Genomic DNA, 19,427 nt, shown 5'->3' on the forward strand with positions numbered 1-19,427 from the left:
TATGACTTTCCCTCCCCATCATTTGATTTCCCATACGCCGCGTCCTCCATTTGTCGTGGTCTCTGTTGATTGGACGCCAGCAGGCTGAAAAAGCCAGTGTTGGAGAATAATGGAGACGCGCAGCAGGTTGTGCTGAGCTGACAGTGGTGTGCTGAGTTCATGGCCCGGTTTGGGAAGTTTGGAAGACTTTGTTTTCTCCTCCTGCTGTTCCGGTTAGTGGAGCTGGAGGATAACGGGGGCTGGTGAGACACGTTCATGCACTGTTTCTCTATATACACACTGCTGGAAAAGCGTCAGTGTTGGTCAGGGTTATCTCTCCGGCTGCGTCCAAAACGCTGTACCATCATCACTGGTGCGTTCATTAGTATAGTACAGCGTGTGTAGCAGCTAAGGGTACATGACCTTTTTTGATCCCACAAACAGGGAAAAATCCACCTCCGCATTTAACCCATCCGTGAAGTGAAACACCACATACATACTAGTGAATACACACACACTAGGGGGCAGTGAGCACACTTGCCCGCAGCGGTGGAGAGCCCTATCAACGGCGCCCGGGGAGCAATTGGGGGTTAGGTGTCTTGCTCAAGGACACCTCAGTCATAGACTGTCAGCACTGGGGATTGAACCAGCAACCTTCTGGTCACAGGGTCAGTTCCCTAACCTCCAGTCCATGACTGCCCCTTAACTAGTCCTCATTTGTGACAGTTGCCATGGTTATAATTCATCTTTCATGTTAATAATATGACGTTCTGACTCCTATACTGATACACAGAGCCTCATGACTGCCATTCTTTTGCCCTTTCGAGAACAGTAATGAAAGATAAGTACAATATAAACACATTACACTGACGAAATTCACAGGAATAGAAAAGCATATTTTATTATCATCTTATGGCTTTTACACAATACACAGAACCACAGCAGGTGAATATGTCACTGTAGTAACGTTACACGGAAAATGAAGAGGAACCAAACCTCTGTAAAACGGACAGAACCGCTAGCTGAATAAAGATATTCATATTGCAGCGAGCGGCGTTTCCAAATAACTCACACAAGCTGAAGGTCGAGTCTGTGACTCAGCTTTACTAACAAACTGAACGGAGAACAAAAGAAAGCGGAGAACATCGCGCCGGGTCAGCGCTCGGCTAAGCGCAGGTAGCGCCCTCCCGCTGGCTCGGCTCAGTCTGTTTACTGCTAACTGCCACCGCCCGCACAGCCCTTCAGAATAAGAGTCCCTGTCAAAGGAGGAATAAGTCAAGAGGCTTTTATTGTTATTCCATCTACGTACAAGTACACAGACATCATGTGCAAACAAAAAATTAATCTAGAAACAATATAATAAATACGATAAATTAAACAGACATTGTTACTGAGGTAGTAAAACAGTGTATACACAGTGTTAGCAGCAATGTTTCAGATAAGTAGCGGGGGTTAGTTCAGTCCTTGTGAGTTTAAAAACCTGATCGCTTGAGGAATAAAGCTGTTGCAGAGTCTGGCAGTGGTGGCACGGATGTTCCGGTACCTTCTGCCAGACGGCAGCAGTGAAAGAAGTCCGTGTGAGGGATGGATGGGGTCGTCCACAATGCTAGTGGCTTTCCGGATACAACGTGTGGTGTAGATGTCCATGATGGAGGGGAGAGAGACCCCAATGATCTTCTCAGCTATCCACACTATACGCTGTAGGTTCTTGCGGTCTGAGGCGGTGCAATTCCCAAACCAAGCGATGATGCAGCTGCTCAGGATGCTCTCCACAGTCCCCCTCTAGAACATGGTGAGGATGGGAGGGGGGAGATGAGCCTTCTTCAGTCTCCGCAGGAAGTAGAGGCGCTGCTGGGCTCTCTTGGCTATAGAGTTGGTGTTGAGGGACCAGGCGAGGTTCTCTGTGATGTGGACACTGAGGAACTTGGTGCTCCTGACAATTTCCACAGCAGAGCCAGTGATGTTCAGTGGGGGGTGGTCAGCTTGCAACCATCTCCTTAGTTTTGTCTGCATTCAGAGACAGGTTGTTGGCTCCGCACCACTCTGTTAGCTGCTGCACCTCTGCACCTGCACCTCCAGCTGCAGAAATAGTGGAAGCGTTACATCCCAAAATGCTGTTTCCATTACTAAAACATTTAGATATAGCAATTAAAAAAAAAAGAATAACAGACACATGATGGGAAAACATTTTTTAATCAAAACATAAATCAAATGCCCATTTTCAGTAAAACTTGTTTACAGTTTATTAAACATACAGCAGTTTATGTTTATGTTGTAACAGTATGACATTGCAGTGTGACATAGGTGATCATAAATTGCATGAATAGAATGAAAATAAGAGCTTCTAGCAGTTCGCCGACGTGTGCTAATATTCTTTTTGTAAGCTTAATTAACACAATTCCTAATAAACTCAGGTGCTGAATAAAGCCTTTATTACCTTCATCTTCATTCATTAGTACATGCGTTAGTAATTTAGTCATGTGGTTTTTAATATATGACTTATTCATTTGTTCCTGATTAATGACTCATTACTTTCTGATTAGTTATTCATTAGTAAATGCCTTAATTACTGACAGATCATGTACCCTTAATGTAAAGTGTTACCGCTGTCACCAACCCTCCTCCTGGTGATCTGCTTAACTGTAAGGCCCCGTCTACTTCTAACATGTTGTTCAGTTGCAAGCTCACTGGCTGGGACTGGTGTAGCAGATCGTAGTTGGAATTAGACTTTGCAGGAAGGTAATTATAGACCAGGTTTGGTGACCCCTTCTGTAGTATTGTAGGATGAGGTTTTGGATACACCACACTGGATACTGCTGCTTCTGTTTAAGTGCTTTACTGGAGAAAAAAACTCTTTCTTGGAAGAAAAAGATTGTCTTCTCACAACTTGCAGCTATAATTATTAAAAGTGAACGAGACCAAATCTTATGAATTGCTAAGGTTAAGGTCAGGCTTGGGTTCGGTGTGTGTATGTGTGTTTGTGTTTGCCTTGATATCCTTGTGACGACCCCACAGTAATAGGACAACATGACAAGTTTGTACAAGTGAGAACATTTTGCTGGTCCTCATTTTACCATGTGGTCCTCACAAGGATAGCAAAACACACACACACAGGTTAAGGTTAGGGTTAGCTGTAGTTGTGGTCTAACTTGACAGAATTCACTAGAAATCGGCGGAGGTCCTCACAAGTGATGTAAAGCACCTGGTTTATGCCACACTGTAGTGCAAAACTGTTCTTAACAACAATATGGGGACCTTTCTTCCTTATGGGTACCTCAAGCTTGTCCCCACAATGTACACTATTAGATTTTAAGGTTGGGGTAAAGTTAAGAAGTGGTTGTGGTTAAGGTTTGGGTAAGTCTCAAAGAAATCCATGGAGGTCTATGTAACGGCCCCACAATTCACAGAACCAAGATTGTGTATGTGTGTGTTAACTGTGTTAATGTGGTTGTAATAACACTGTCATTCTAGGGGTCTGGATTCTAGTCTTAGTGATGAAGGCGACTGCAACGTTGATGTCCGGGATGTGAATTCCATCACATACACTGAGTTTATACACAAGTGAGTCTCTACCCTCACACACAAATATACATTCTAAAGCATACTATTTATCTACATTGATATACCTTATACTTCCAGTTCACATATACAGTTCACATATCATGATACTCCCACCCCCATGCTTCACTGTGGTGTTCTTGGGATCATGCATATAACCCTTCTTTCTTCAAACGTGATGAGCTGAATTAGTGCCACGTAGTTCTGTTTTTTCATCTGATTAGTACATTTTTCCAAAAGAGTTCTGATTTGTCTAAATGCTTGTGTGTAAATATTGAGACGCTGGTCTCTGAGCTGCTGCATTAGCAGGGCATTTAGTGTGGGGTGTAGAAATGGAGATTGGTGTGCAGTCAGTTACTTATTGTTCTCTGTGTAAATGTTGTTCCTGCCGCTTTCAGGCTGTCCTGCTGGCTTCTCTCTTACCTTCCTTATTAGTCAGAGAGCATGTTGTGAAATATTGTTTAGAGCACCGGCAAAAAGATCATTATTTGTGGTTCTGTTAGCTTTCCACTCTCATATTATTGGGCCAGTTGTACTTAATAATGTGCCTGCCATCTTTATGTATATATAGCATCTGGAAAAAAAAAGTTAAATGTATGTTTTTGCTTATCAATACATGCCTTTTTGTTTGTATTTAGAAGTCAAGATATTGTGTGTGTAAATGTGAAGTGGGTATATGTGCTGGAAGTATAATAACTAACAAAAACAGTAATGATGGAGTTAAAATTATTGTTTTATCAAAGCCGCCCTTTTTATGACATTTCATATTATTTCAAGGTGCTTGAACTCAATGTCATCTCCAGAATCATGGGGTGTGTGTTTGTTTTCTTCTGATAGTTATGCCTACACTAAGCCTGTAATACTGAGAGGAGTCACTGATAACACGGTAAGACATTTACTAACAAATCTCTCAAGCTCATTTTGAAGAACGTAAGTTTTTAAATGAAAAATATCAGATTATCAGGTAAAAATGAAAGTTTCAATATCATTGTTAGTATCTGAAAAGAAAAAGTGGTATCACTTCATCATTTGGAATTTTTGGTGATGCTGCTTAATAATAATATTGTCATTTTTTTTGGGACCAAAATAAAATTCTCTCTTTTTTAAATAATGTAAAAATAAAAACACCTGGTGTACTAATTTTGTAGTCTGTATTGCTCTACAGCGTAAATTCCTCTGGTCAAATTTACATATTCTGTGTATTTATAAAAATACATTTTGGCAAAAATAATCAAATCAAATTACAGTGAAATTTCAGATTTCACGATTGGTTTTGTTTAAAAAAGAATCAATAATGAAACCGTGACATTGTGCCATCTGAAAATTGCATCTCTGTGATTTATACGATTTGTCAGTGCTGTGCTTGGCAGGATTTTTCAGAATGCATTGATAAACCTTATACTTCCAGTTCACATATGCAGTACAAATTTGCATACATTAACGTCTTTTAAGTTTGTACTTAGAAATATGAATAAAAAGTATGTGATCATAAGCATAAACGAGGATCTGTCAATAAACAAAACAATATGTCAACATACATAACTTATATTAGTACTATTAATGTCTACAGTAAGAAGTGATTGGTGTGATTCTGTGATTGGTGCGATTTGTCAGTGTTGTGCTGTGATTGGCAGGATTTTTCAGGGCTGTGCTGTGATTGGCAGGATTTTTCAGTGCTGTGCTGTGATTGGTGCTTTCAGAAATTCCGCTTCCTGTGTTCCAAGGCCAGCCTGCTGAGCGAGTACAGGGATAAAATAGTCCGACTGAGTACCGCCAACACACACTCCTACAGGAAAGGTACACTCATCTTTTACATGAACAAGCACGGGAGCATTGTTAAGTTTGCAGTACACAAACTGACTGTTCTTCTTGTGCAGTGGATGTGCAGTTTGAAGAGTTTGTGAAGTTCCTGTTGACCCCTCAGTCTGAAGATACACTGGGCAGTGGTTAGTACCTCACACTAACTCTCACTGTGTGTTTCAACATAATTTTTCAGCTGCTATCAAAGTACTATTTCCAATATCTATCTATCTATCTATCTATCTATATATCTATATATATATATATGGCTATAAAACAGGGTCACTAGTCAAAAGGACTGATGTGGCTGCAGGTTTTTATTTCAAACAAGCAGAAGCCCACCTGATTCCACTTTAATTCTATTGATCTCAGTCAGTTAAGTGTAGATGTGGTGAGAAGTGGTCCTGCTTGGTTGGAATGAACATAAGCTGAATGGATAAGCTTGGTGACTCTGTAAAATGGCTTGTGACCTTGCTTTGGACCTGTGCTGTTTACCCTATGACTGTGTTTCAGATACGCTGTATTTCTTTGGTGATAATAACTTCACTGAGTGGCACTCTCTGTTTGGGGAATATAAAGCTCCACCTTACGGTTTACCACACACCAGCCCAGCGTACAGCTTCGGAATTGCAGGTAGGTAATCTTCATGCACACTCATACTAGGCACTGCTGGTGTTTCTACATAGATAAAACGTGCAGTCTGGAACTAACTGGATGGGGCAGTCTCAGCTCTGTTCTCTTGTAGGCTATGTTAGTGTGAACTAATAAACATGAATAACTCATTTATGACTAATTAATAGTATGAATGGATACAATGACAAATTAATTATTCTTTCTCCTTCTACTTTACTATTCATACTCACCCTTCTCTGTCTTTCTTTGTCTCTTTTTCCATCCTTCATCTTTCTATGTCTTGCTTCTTTTCTCCTCTTTCTCTTATTCCTTGTATCCTCACTTTGCACTTTCTTTCTGTTTCCCCTTCCTCCACCCCTGTCAGGTGCAGGTACTGGAGTACCGTTTCATTGGCATGGTCCGGGATACTCAGAAGTCATCTATGGTAGAAAAGTATGTGTGGATGTGTCTGTACTAAATGATCAGTCAAGTGTCTTATTGCATATTGTTAAAGCTGCACTACGTACGTTTTGGGGATTTGGAGACCTCTCTGGTGGAGATGTTTAAGTGCTTGCAATGTGCAGAAGGACATTTTGTAATGCTGGTTGTCCTTGAGCGGTTGAAAGTGTATTCAAAAATAAGTGTCAAATCTTGGTGAAGGATGTGTCTTCCTTAGGATGTAAATAAATGATGTACAGTTGGAATCCTTTCTTCATCAGTATCATGTTGCCTCTGCATTTGAAACCTAAACATCAAGCCAGACCTTTTGTACGTGGGACGTTAATATGTAAAGGTCCAAAAAACTACTGACCAGCAGCCGCGCACCGTATTCTAGTGCATTTGTTTTCAACTGATTCAGCAGTGCTACTTCTTTCAATTTTAACCAGAAAGTCTTTCATACTGAAGCTTTATCTTATCATCAAGCGCATGTCTGTTCCAGCGATGGTTCCTGTACCCTCCTGATCAGTCTCCTGAGTTCCACCCCAATCACACCACACTGTCTTGGGTGAAACACTCCTACCCCAACCTGGAGATACACAACAAACCGCTGGAGTGTACCATTCGACCAGGAGAGGTGATTGCACCCCCACACCCACCAGGGTTTGGAGAGTTACTTTAAAAATGTATTCAGTTAAAACATAATCTGTAACCTATTTTGAACGATTACTATAACAAAGTAAGGTAATCTGATTACTTTCCGTTATGTTTGAATTGCTTGTCTTTGTATATGTCATATAATTACAACACCTTGGTTGATTTTCTGTCATATAGGGCTTAGGAAAGAATGTCATGTTGCTCTCTTTTATGGGATTCTTCTGCCATATTGGTAGGGTTTGTTCTTTGTTTACATGTTGCAAATACATACAGTGACACAGGCTTGACATGCTTCCTACAATCTGTATGAAAAAGTTACTAGTAGATTTCACCTCCTTTTTGGCATCTTCCATATTCCACTGTAGCAAACACGGTTTGCCTAGCTAATTAGCAAACCAATAGCAACTGGGGGCAGTCGTGGGCTGGAGGTTAGGGAACCAGTCTTGTGACCGGAAGTTCGATCCCCTTGGCCGTCAGCATGTGATTGAAGTGCCCTTGAGCAAGGCACCTAACCCCCAACTGCTCCCCGGGCGCTGTGGATAGGGCTGCCCACCACTCTGGGCAAGTGTGCTCACTGCCCCCTAGTGTGTGTGTTCACTAGTGTGCATGTATGTGGGTGTTTCACTGCACGGACGGGTTTAAGTGCGGAGTTCTAATTCGTCTGTGTGCAAAGAAAGTTGGCTAATGGTTCTGAATTCAATTCAGTATTAATGTACTGTTCTATGTTAAGCCTCACAGAAATCTGTATAAGATTACACATGGATTGAAGACTTGCACTGCTAAGGGGAGTCAAGCTAAAGTCCATCAATCCATCCATCCATTTTCTAAGCCGCTTCTCCATCAGGGTCGCGGGGGGATGCTGGAGCCTATCCCAGCAGTCTTTGGGCGGAAGGCAGGATACACCCTGGACAGGTCGCCAGTCCATCGCAGGGCAGACAGACAGACAGACACTCACACCCAGGGGCAATTTAGCAGGTCCAATCGACCTGACTGCATGTCTTTGGACTGTGGGAGGAAACCGGAGAACCCGGAGGAAACCCACGCAGACACGGGGAGAACATGCAAACTCCACACAGAGATGACCCTGATCACCCAGCCGGGGAATCGAACCCAGGCCCTCCTCGCTGTGAGGCGACAGCGCTACCCACCACGCCACCGTGCCGCCCCGTCAAGCTAAAGTCTTTATGAAAAATTGTCTGATGCCATAGTTAATGCTACTAACTCACTTCACCTCATTAATTTTATCTGGAAAACAGCAAATTCGTGAAGCATTAGTTAGGTGATATCAAATGTGATAAATCCACTAAATGATGTTGAAAATGTAATTCTATTAGATCTACATGCTTAGCGTATAAAATGAGTTTGAACTTGTTTTTGGGTATGCTAGTCAGCTCTGCAGATGTTTTTAGCGAGTCTAAGGGCTACAGATGAGGAAAAATCAAGGAAAGTAGGCAGGAGGGGAAGATTCAACTATTCAGAACCATCCTGAATAACCCTGCCACAGTGCTGGATCACCCGTTTGACACTACAATCCCTTTCCTGCAGAAAATTTACATCAAATCTTTGAAACACGCAGAGACACGCACTTCAAATGTACTGGATTTTGATCAATTGGCACCACTTGCTGTGTATTTGTGTATTACAGGTGCTGTATTTTCCAGACCGCTGGTGGCACGCCACTCTGAACCTGGACGTGAGTGTTTTCATCTCTACCTTTCTGGGCTGAACTCTGAACTCTCCCCAACCGGACAAATTACACCTAGAGAACTGCTGGCATCTTTACAGGACCAATCAGAATTCCTCATTCACTGACATCACACAAAAAGGACCAATAACATCTACACATTCATGGGCATTATTACAAGAGGAGCAGTTGGACAAACCAAGTGACCTGATGGACGAATCAAGGATGAGAAATTAAATGAAGCAATCCAAAGTCAGTGCTTTATCATGCAAGACAGACATATTCTTTTATATTTAATCGGCATTTCAGACCAAAGCAGCATGGGTGAATCTACATGACTGCAGTAAGAAAATGGGGAAGAAAATTTAAAGAAACATCTTGAATATATATATAAATGACACAATGTTTCTCGTTGTAAGATTGTTGTCCTCCAATATTAACATGCAATATATTTATAGACATTTTTATTGGTTTTAAAACTACTTGAACATTAAAGGGGGGTTTTAAAGATTTTTCAAAATGTCTGCATAATTAGAAGATTAAGATGTAAACAAAGTCATGAAAACCACAGTGGTTTCATGTGAAATGCTTGGTTCTAGAAAAGCCTACCAAGTCAAAATTTTCACAACAGTTGTAGGAACCGGACATCTTAAGAGTTTAATGCTGTTAAGCTCTCTCACAGAAAGTTATTACCTGAAATGTATAATTCATTTTAAAACATCTGTTTACGGTGGAGAGGCATAAAAGGTGTTGTAAGGCAAAATGGTACTCAAAGAAAACGTGTTTTTCAGATTTACTGCTATTTTATCAATATTAATCGCTGCTGTCAGAACAAAACCTCCTGTCTCCATTTTTGTCCTTTTTCAGTTTTTGACATAATTTGAAATTGCCTGTTTCCCTTTACATAGTGTGTTAATTTCATAATGGATGGACCTAAAGAAATGACCCAGACCTACTTGGGAAAATGCCTGTTTCCATTGACCTCAATTAAAAGCAAAGTCAGTTTTCCTTTCTCTTGTAAAGTTATCATTTTGGAGATATGAGGTTTTGACAGCAACAAAAACTCAGAATACATGTGTGTTCCCAAGTCGCTTTGATTATCGTTGTAAAATGTGAGATGGTTTTTCACATTCACATGGATGACTTTGTTTACATCTCGTTGATTGAATTGTGCAGATGTTTTCTTAAAAAAAAAAACAATTATCTGCCACTGCAGAAAGATGATTAGACTTGGTTATTTAAAAATTAAAATGGCTAGAAAGTGGTTGAATAATGTTACAATCTTACAATCGACTCTTCATGAAAAATATTATGTGTCATAACTTTATTGGTTGTGACATTTTAACAGCAGAAAAAAACTAATCACAGACAGAACAACAAGTTTTACCTCAGACTATTGATACACTTGTCTTTGTTTTGGCTTGAAGTGCTTGTTCTCATATTTGTGACTTTTGGGTTTATCACCTTTTGATAAATGAACAGCTGTAAAATTATTAATAAACTTTTAAAACAAACATGTGACTTTAGAGAGGTTTTACAGTACTTTTTGTGGTATGTTTTGGTCTTTGGTTTGGTTGACAAATGAAAGAAAAGACCACATGTGAGCAGTCTTTCATTTTATTAGACTTGTAATGCCTCTTGATCAGAGCACATTGATGCTCAGTTATTGAGAAGATAACAGTACAATTCTGCACTGCTTACAAAGGCAATATGTGAGTGTATATCATTAAAGTAACTTGGAGCCTCTGGTCTTCCTCAGTGCGATCTGGCTCTGAAGCCTTTTTCAATTAATAAAAAATAAAAAAAACCCATGAAGACATTCAAATAGGAAGGGTTAGAACACTTATGTTTGAATAAAAGAATATAGTAAACAGTGGAAGTTTAGATGATTGCAGATTTGAAATGAATGAACCCTCAAAACGTTCCCTTTATTTGGGGCGTTCATATATTTATGCTGTTTTAATGCTATTGATGCAGATCCTGAACTTCCCCACTCACATTAGACAGGCCTCACTCATGGCAATGTGCATCTGTGTGCATGTGTGCGTTTTGCATTCACAAATGTTCGGACAACATCAGGAAACACTTCTCTAATTATCCATTTGCAGCTCGTTCTCTGGACGATGTCACTTCTTCCAGACCAGCTGACCAGCAATGTGGGTTTCTCTGACTGTCAGTGTGTCATCCAGTATGATAAAGTCTGCATAAGCACAAACATTAAATTGTAAATAAAAACCAGATCTCGATTTTTTGATCACCCAAGACGTTTGGTGTCTGCATAATGGTGAACGAGGCAAAAACATTACATTTCAAGAAACTTTCAAAATGTCATAGTACTGACTTTTTCCTGGCATTTGATTTAATGTCAGAGACAATTAGTAGTGTTGAAGATAATTTAACATTTCATAGTGTTCCTAGTCTTAAACTGCGCTCATAGAACTTAGTTAGGTTGTGTTGCCGGCATCACATTCGAAATAAATGTATAATTACAAAAAATATAAGGTAAAACAACTGCTTTGTTTTTAAAACTGGTCCAAGTGGATTTATGAATCAGTGCTTTCTATTCTTATTTGCATTTTGCATACTGTCCCGAATTTCTGACCACGCTGTCGCTTTAAACCAGTTATTATAATCAGAGAACACAGTGCAGACGATGAGAACCTTCCCAGCCACAAAAAGTGATTAAAACAGAATTATTACACAAACAGCTTGCACGGTAGTGTGCTGGCTAAAAGAAACACACTCATCCACAGCAACCTGTTGTACCTGCATCTGATCCGTAATCCAAGGTTCCCTTCTGGTGGCTGATTCCCAACACCTGAGCAGGATGCAAAGAGGCTGCTTCTAATGCCGCCTCAACACTACAGCCTTCATGCACACAAAAAAACACAAATGGTCAATAATTTTCTATGATGCAAGATCTGTATAGGATGACCTAAATATAAACGCTCTCCCACACACACAAACACTCACCTGAAGCCTGTTTGAAATGTCTCACACACATGTCCATAGTTGCAATGCTGCCACTCAGAGTTGTGGTTCCTAAAGGGATGATAAGGAGTCATCATTTGTATTGTTCAACTGCTTTTATGGCCTATGATGGACTGATGACCTGTCCAGGATGTTTCCTGCCTTCCACCCAGTGACCAGATTGGCTGGATAGGCTCCAGCACCCACCCTCGATTTCTTTTTATCTATCTGGTTCTTTACTATGCATTTCAGTTTTTATCTGCTTTGTGTATGTTAAGCCTTTAAAAATGAATGTTTAAGTAGCCATTACAGTATTACTTGATGCCTCGCTCATCCTGTCAACAGCACAAGTTAATTGAGCAACGCATGTTGGTTTTCCATTCAGTAATAATATTTATCCCTTGGATCACAAGTGAATCTGAGCTCTGTGTAAAAACAGCAGGCTAACAAAGAATAAATCATGGCACCTGCAGCCCTACGATCTACGTTAAACTACGATCAGCGTTAATAAAAATAAAAGTAGATTTTGAAAATAAAGCTGTAATATTTTGAGATAAAAAGTTGTATGTTATGATACTTCGTGAATAAAGTTGTAATATTTCAAGAAAAAATACCAGGTAAGGTCACAATATTATGGCAACCTACTCGTGTTAAAATGAGGGTTGTTGAGAAGTTGGTGGAGTTTCATCTCAATTTTACCCATAAAGAAATACTCAGTGTCCCTGTCTCTCCTGGCACATCAAGACCAGAATGTTAATAGTATAAGAAGTGGCTGAAACCGCTATGCAGGAAGCTGTGTTTGTCTAGAATAAAGAACCAGACGGACTTGGAGGAAACTGTCTGTTTTGTTGAGGGAGAATTGCAAGCAGTGTCGTCTTCACAGCTATCAATGGCTACATCTCCATGCCTTCGTGCCAAAGAGAGCATAAAGTTTCGCTGACAATGAGAATGATGATCAAAACGATCGATCCACAAATAGACAAGGAGTGTATGGAACTCCGACAATCTCTGCATTGCCAGCACAGCAACCGAGACCCCAATGCGTAGTGGCAGTCCTCCTAAAGTTAGCCCACTTTATCCTTGAAATATTGTGAGTTTATTCTTGTACCTTTGTCTTTATTCTCAAAGTCTACTATTTACATTTTTATTAATAGTGGCCCTAAAATGCTGTTGTATTAAACAGCTTTTACAGTTAACTGGCTGGTTAACGCAGCTTGTTACTGAAACATTAGCTTTGAGAAAGGCTGGTTTGTGGTCATGGCTCAAGAAACTGCCAAAATGAAAAATTTGATGAAGCCGACCAGGAGAATCTACTTTTCAACCTTAAAATGGGCATCTTCTGATTTATTTCCTTATCCACTGAAACTAAACACTTGAAATTATGTCACCGAGTTGGACAACTCATTACATTACTGAACTCAATTGAATGCAATTTAGTTCCATGTATGTTTCAAGCAACTAAAATTGCACTAAAATTTCATCAGGTAAAGACTTAAGAGTTAGTAGCAATATCGGCATTCATCATTGGCAAATAACTAAAAATAGGATTAGGTATCAATATCGGAAGGGGAAAAAGTGATATCAGTGCATTCCAACCACAATTTATGTCTGTAACAAACCTGCAACATATGCATGGAGTCCTTCTATGTGAATCTCTTGCTGTCCAAGTGTGTGTCGGCCTGCAGGTAAACCCATTGCCGTAACAGCATCTGTGACCAACACCAAGCCTATAACGCACACACACACACACACACACACACACACACACACACACACACACACTTCATGTATTAGAAAAGAAATTAAGCTGATCAATGACAACTGTATACGTTTACCTAGAGCATAAATGGGAGGAAATGTAATATTATAGAAGTATATGTGTGCTTGAAAGGTGATGTACAATGCTGTGGTGTGTTAGTTCAGATTTTGTTTAAGACAGGGTTTTTAACCTGTGCTGCATGTGCCTTTTTTCCCTGGTCCTTATTCCTCAATTCCACTGTCCACTGTCTATATAGACTCTATAAAAATACACATGTTGTTTAACCTATTAATTACCTATTAATCCCTACTAAATTCATGTGTGCCACCTTGTGGTGACAGATGCACCTGTGTCACTCAAATGTTTCTGTTTCCTGCACCATTTTTCACAGTACATGCGCACCTGCTGGATGTGACCTGTGTGCTATTCTCAGGGCTGCGGGGTGTGTGTGTATTCCGTCAGCGATCATGCCATAATATACAGTGCGTCCTGCAGGCACACGGTCACTCGTCAGCAATCCCACAATGCCTGGGTCGCGGTGATGGAACTACAAGAAAAACAAAAAGCAATGTACATTGTGTGTGTCCATTTGCAAGATGTGCCTATATATCAAATTATGGTCTACTGATTTACTTTGTGTTGATTTTAACAAATAATGACTTAATTCTCAAATAAATAGTAGTGTTTACGCAGTATTTATACACATAGGCTACACTTGGACCTATCCTCATGTATACTGACCAACACTCTCCACTTTGCACAAGATGAGGCTGTTGAGTTTATAAACATATAAAATTAGATTTTTTGAATACCCAATTGAGCAAAAGGGCTACTGAAATGAGCTTGGATATTCATGTACTGGAATACCAACAGAAGTGGGGAAAAAGAATATGGTAATACTTTATTTGGAGTGGTCCTTTGTAGATGATTACCAAATTCTTAACAGATTATCAGCAGCACATCAAACAACAGATCAATGAAGCAGCAGTAGTGAAGCATCTGAATACGTTTAAGTAAATATCTTGTGGGTGTTCTGTTGATACATTACTTACAATAAGCAGATGTATTATTGATATTTTACTTGCATTACGCAAAACCTAATCTTACCCAAATTTACCCCAAAACCTAACCCTAGCCTGGACCTAATCCTAACCCTAACCTCAACCTCAACCCAAAACCTAATCCCCTCATATGTTTTGACATGTTAATGAGAGTCCATTAATTGATGTTTCATTTAAATAGGATCACTCAAAATAAAATGTAACCAAGAACAGCTTTACATCTCATTTTCTGAGACGCTGAAGTCTTGTGCACAGCACTATATGTGTAGTTAAACGCAATGCTAAGAGAACACTGTATGTATGAGATGGATACTTGAATGCATGTATAAATTAGTCAAAGTATGTGCGCTCTTCACAGGCAGCATGGCGTTGAACAGGTGCGTGATGAATGAAGCTCCGTTCATGACAGCCTCCTCAGCCTGAGAGAGATCAGCCATAGAGTGACCTACAACAACCACAAACACTCATTAATAATCATTAATTCATTCATCCTTACTTCATCAGTAAATGATCAACTGCAGAACTCTTTGTAGAAATCTACATCTGACTTATCCTGCGTTAAAGGGAAAAGCATAAATGTATTTTTTTTGCAATAGTATCTCTTGTTCTAATACTGCAGACTGTCCTAATATCCCCATCAAACTCTTTGATACTCTACTTGCACCATCTGGAACATTGCTGCTACCACTGTGTTTACACTGTTTTTCTACCTCAGTAACTGCTGTGTTTATGTAAGTCATCTGACTGCGAGATTCATGGATCACAGCATGTTAAATATCTCTGCACCTTATTCTCACTACCCATGTCCAGAAATGAATGCTGTGTCGGTGCTGCACTGTCCTGTCTGTTTACTGTGTCAAACGTCTAATTTATCGTATTTATTATATTGTTTCTAGCTTAATTTTTTTTGTTTGCACACGATGTCTGCACGTTTCGCACTTTTATTCCTTGTTGCACCGTGTTGCTCCTGGAGAAACGTAATTTCACTCCACCGTGTACTTGCACATAGACGGAATGACAATAAAAGCCCTTTGACTTGACTTTAAGCATGACAATATGTGTGTAGTGTGTTTGTATGTGTTACTTACCCAGTGACACTGTAATCCCCCTTCTCACCAGCTCACGAATTGCTGGCCCGCTATTGGTTAGCTCTGGTGCCACTGTAACCAGTGCAACATTATCTAGCGTCCCATACACTTCAGTGAGATCGACCACACCACCTTTTTTAAATGGCCGGATGAACTTAGGAGGGTGAGCGCCCCTTTTCTCCTCATTTATAAACGGACCTTCCAGATGAAGACCTGACAGAGAATAATAAAAATAATGATACATAAATAATAAGCTGTTCTATATATATGTTCTACCCATCAGCATACTAAAATCATTAATAATGTAGGCTTATAAAAGTTAGCTCATAAAACAAGCTTATAAAAACACTGTTTGAAAAATGATGCCTGAAATTCCCTCGTTAATGTTCATATCAAAATATTGCATATAGAAAGCACAATATCACTTCGCCTTGTGTGATACTGGTATCTATGTTGAAGCCCCAAGAAACAGCCGATACAAGACTATATGACCCAGAAGACTGGACCAGATTTATACTCTGACATCCAGCCTTTGCTGCAGACATCAGTCATATACCCATCAATAACAGTATTGCGTCTCTGCAATCATATACTGCTCCGGCTACTGGAAATAATAAAATCTCATGCTTACCTTCCAAAAAGGTTCACTTGCATCATTGTTGAGGTTTGTTCATTGCGTTGGCTCTTTAAAAGTGGGATTTTACTTTCATCTGAAGGCCATTTTGGCCAATTATTTTTATAATTATAAGCAAATACAGTTTTTGTGAGGAGTGAAAGTCATGCTTTTTGCTACTCTGTGATTTTTTGAAGGCAGCACCTCAGTTGAGCCGTTTGAGCCCTACAATTTTTTAACTCACCCAGAATACCGGCTCCTTCAGCTCCTCCATCCTTCACCCTGACCTCCGGAATGACCTACAGAGAACACGCACAGATAGACCAGCAATTACGTCTGTCTATGTGTAAAGTAATGTGTCTATGTTTGTCCTATAGATAAGTGTCTTGCAATATGACAGTGTGCCGTTTCATTTATTTGCAAATATTTATACACTCACCGTCCACTTTACCACACACTCTTAACTTGTACTTCCATTCTCTGGCCACTTTATCAGAAACAACCCATTCAACTTTGTCAAATAAAAGATAAATAAAGGCACAGCTCATTAAATTCGGTACCTGTAATAAGAGTTCATCTTTAATTTGGCCATGAAAACTGTAATTCATGATAATAAACGAAAGAACAGAATTGAAAATGTCAGAATTTAATCTGCCTGAAAGTTTGCGGCTGCTTTGTGTAGCTTTTTTTGAGTAATGTTTAAAATAATTTTCCATCTGAAAACAAGCCAAACAACCACATGGGACTTGACAACAGAAAACGAAAATGACGCTTTTCCACTGCATGATACGGCTCAACTTGCTCCTGGTACCAGCTACTTTGCCACTGCAGAACCTTATTCTCTGTTCATATCATTGTTCATATTACTTATATTATTGTTCTGCTGTCCAGTATCAACCAGAGGAGGACTGGTTGCCCTTTTGAATAATGGTTCCTCTGAGGGTTCTTCCTCTTAGTCTTGGGGAGTTTTTCCTTGCCATTGTCACTACTTCCCTTGTCATGGGGGCTTGGACCTGGATTTTTTTTCTGTAAAGCTGCTCTGTGACAATGTCTGCTGTAAAAAGCGCTACATAAATAAATTTTGAATTAAACTGGACTTAACAAGGGGATTTCACATCCCCTCTATGTAGCTGGTCATCATAGCAGTGCCATGATGTGAAGGAGACAAATTTTGTTCAGAAGTGGCCAATGGCAGCAAGATGAAAGACTGGAAAAAAGAGTTTGGGAAATACTACATCAGAGTTCAGATGATGAGACGATTCTAGCTGCTATTAGAATGTGCGCTTAGGGTTATCAGTAATCTTAATTTTTTCATGTCACCTTTTAGTCTCAGCTCAGCATATTTGGAATTTCGACAGAGGTGATACCAAAATTAGTACCAGGTGCCAGATTTGCCTAATGGAACACTGAAAAAGGTGAGTAGTTGAGTGGAGTTGAGCCAGTACCATGCGGTGGAAAAATACTTGTAACGCAGGACATTTGATTTACACCATTTAAAACATAAATGCATCACAAAGTGAAGCAAGCAAAAGGGACTTCACTTTGGATATTCCCTTATTCCATGCATGAAGAGCTCTGCTCAGCATAAATCAAAGCCTTCTTCTTTGAAACTATTGTTTTAAATGGCTAGTTTCACTTCATGTATAACAGTTGAAACATAATGTAAGATGTGTACAGCATCACATAAATCTCTCTATATTTAATTATTCTAATTATAATGAAGCTTGTGCTAATTAAGATGAACTAATCCAGCATCAGTGTTATAAATGGCAGAGGAGGTGATGCACTGTACCTGTCGATAAATTTCTGGAGGGGATGTCACGAGGGTGGGACAAAAGGAAGTGACTCCATGTTCCAGAATCTTTTTGGCCACCAAAGACAAGCCCCCATTGATGTCGCTGGAGGCCTGGGAGAAGTCGATGCCATATCCACCTATGAGGGTCCAGCAGAGAGCTTTACTGCATGCATTCCATGAAAAAATTCTCTTATGAACTGCACATTATTTTCAGTTTTCATTGACAGTTTTATTAAATAAGCATTCTTGAAAAACTTTATTAATGATGCTTTCTGAAACATTTTCTATGTTTTTGATAAACTTAAAGCCCCAGAGAACATAAATGCATATTTTTCTTCTAAGCAGGTTAATCTTGCTCTTGTGGGTGCACAATATACACACAATATATATGTAAAACTGTACAAAGGCAGTTCAAATCTTGGGTAGCGCTTCGGTACGCAGTATTCTCACCAATCACAAGTAAATCACATGGAAAATTTTTTATTATTATGCGGCTCCACTCACCCACACAGCTCAGCTCTTACAGCTTACAGCTCTTACAACAAAAGCTAACCTAGCAAGCATAACTGAGCTATAAAGCTAGCTTAACTGTCTGCTTGTTGTTCATCTGTTTTTTCTTTCATCAGTTCAAACATTCATTAATTCAACTGGTCATGCCAGCATTCCTTGGATTCAGCAGTAAAATGATAAAGATCCTTAAATTCCTTGAGACATTGCCATAAAAAAAGCTGGATACTGTTTTCAGTGAGTCGTGGACCCAGTGAGGTCCACCAGCTGCATATGTAGAGCCTATTTCACTCAATTCTCCTCACTCAAACTGCTGTGTTTAGCTCTGCCTTAGTGACATAGCAGGCTGGGAGTGTTTAACTAGTAGTTTATAAGCATTTTATTAGATTTCTATGTGGTGTTTGTACACAACACTAGCATTTTACCATCACAGAAGGCCTCCTTACATTTTACACTGTGTACCCTGGGACTTTAAACATGCATATCATAAAAAAAAACAAAAAAACAAAAAAAAAAAACACTAGTGAGTTCTGTTGCATGTATGTACAGTTCATGTGTGTGTCTCACCGTTTATCTGAGCATCTATGAACCCAGGTGCAATGATTTTATTCCCACAGTCAACTTTATGGTCCGCAAAACCTTGCTCGTCAAAGAAGAGCTTCTCAGGGTTCAAAATTTTCCCGTCTCGAACCCACAAGTCCTCTCTATACAGACATCACACACACACTCAAACATGAGAACATACAAAGAATAATTCACATCCTTAAACGAACTTACACACATAAAATGACAAACCGTAAAAGGAGCATGTGATTTTCAGACTTCTTCATAACTACACTACTCACAAAAAGATAGGGATACTGGCTTTTGGGTGAAATTTCAGGATGAACCTAAAATGCACTACAA

The 19,427-nt window shown here is 39.7% G+C and overlaps 2 protein-coding genes across 2 annotated transcripts in view; one reads left to right on the forward strand and one right to left on the reverse strand.

Annotated features, from left to right (window-relative positions):
* The first annotated feature begins 20 nt into the window (after positions 1-20).
* Positions 21-10,242, forward strand: jmjd8 (jumonji domain containing 8). Its single transcript, XM_017708083.2, has 9 exons — positions 21-242; positions 3,451-3,540; positions 4,375-4,423; positions 5,238-5,334; positions 5,415-5,483; positions 5,851-5,970; positions 6,335-6,402; positions 6,890-7,024; positions 8,690-10,242. Exons 1-9 carry the CDS (start codon positions 160-162, stop codon positions 8,768-8,770), a joined length of 792 nt encoding a protein of 263 aa, XP_017563572.1. The 5' UTR covers positions 21-159; the 3' UTR covers positions 8,771-10,242.
* The window catches only part of amdhd2 (amidohydrolase domain containing 2), a 12,642-nt gene continuing 3,252 nt past the window's right edge, over positions 10,038-19,427 (reverse strand). Inside the window, exons 3-12 of the mRNA XM_037540056.1 lie at positions 19,089-19,225; positions 18,012-18,151; positions 16,464-16,518; positions 15,607-15,819; positions 14,875-14,963; positions 13,860-14,004; positions 13,318-13,425; positions 11,702-11,770; positions 11,495-11,596; positions 10,038-10,928 (exon numbers count right to left, since the gene is read on the reverse strand). Of these exons, the coding sequence (XP_037395953.1) occupies positions 10,855-10,928; positions 11,495-11,596; positions 11,702-11,770; positions 13,318-13,425; positions 13,860-14,004; positions 14,875-14,963; positions 15,607-15,819; positions 16,464-16,518; positions 18,012-18,151; positions 19,089-19,225 (1,132 nt within the window). The 3' untranslated portion in view covers positions 10,038-10,854. The remainder of the gene's footprint in view (positions 10,929-11,494; positions 11,597-11,701; positions 11,771-13,317; positions 13,426-13,859; positions 14,005-14,874; positions 14,964-15,606; positions 15,820-16,463; positions 16,519-18,011; positions 18,152-19,088; positions 19,226-19,427) is intronic.

This window comes from Pygocentrus nattereri, chromosome 1 (assembly GCF_015220715.1).
Source record: "Pygocentrus nattereri isolate fPygNat1 chromosome 1, fPygNat1.pri, whole genome shotgun sequence".
Taxonomy (NCBI): Eukaryota; Metazoa; Chordata; class Actinopteri; order Characiformes; family Serrasalmidae; genus Pygocentrus; species Pygocentrus nattereri.

Excerpts from the sequence above, each read along its gene's own strand:
- jmjd8 (XM_017708083.2), top strand. The coding sequence starts at position 160 with ATGGCCCGGTTTGGGAAGTTTGGAAGACTTTGTTTTCTCCTCCTGCTG. Across the intron at positions 5,484-5,850 it reads TGAAGATACACTGGGCAGTG|ATACGCTGTATTTCTTTGGT; the intron begins GTTAGTACCTCA and ends ACTGTGTTTCAG. Across the intron at positions 7,025-8,689 it reads GTACCATTCGACCAGGAGAG|GTGCTGTATTTTCCAGACCG; the intron begins GTGATTGCACCC and ends TGTGTATTACAG.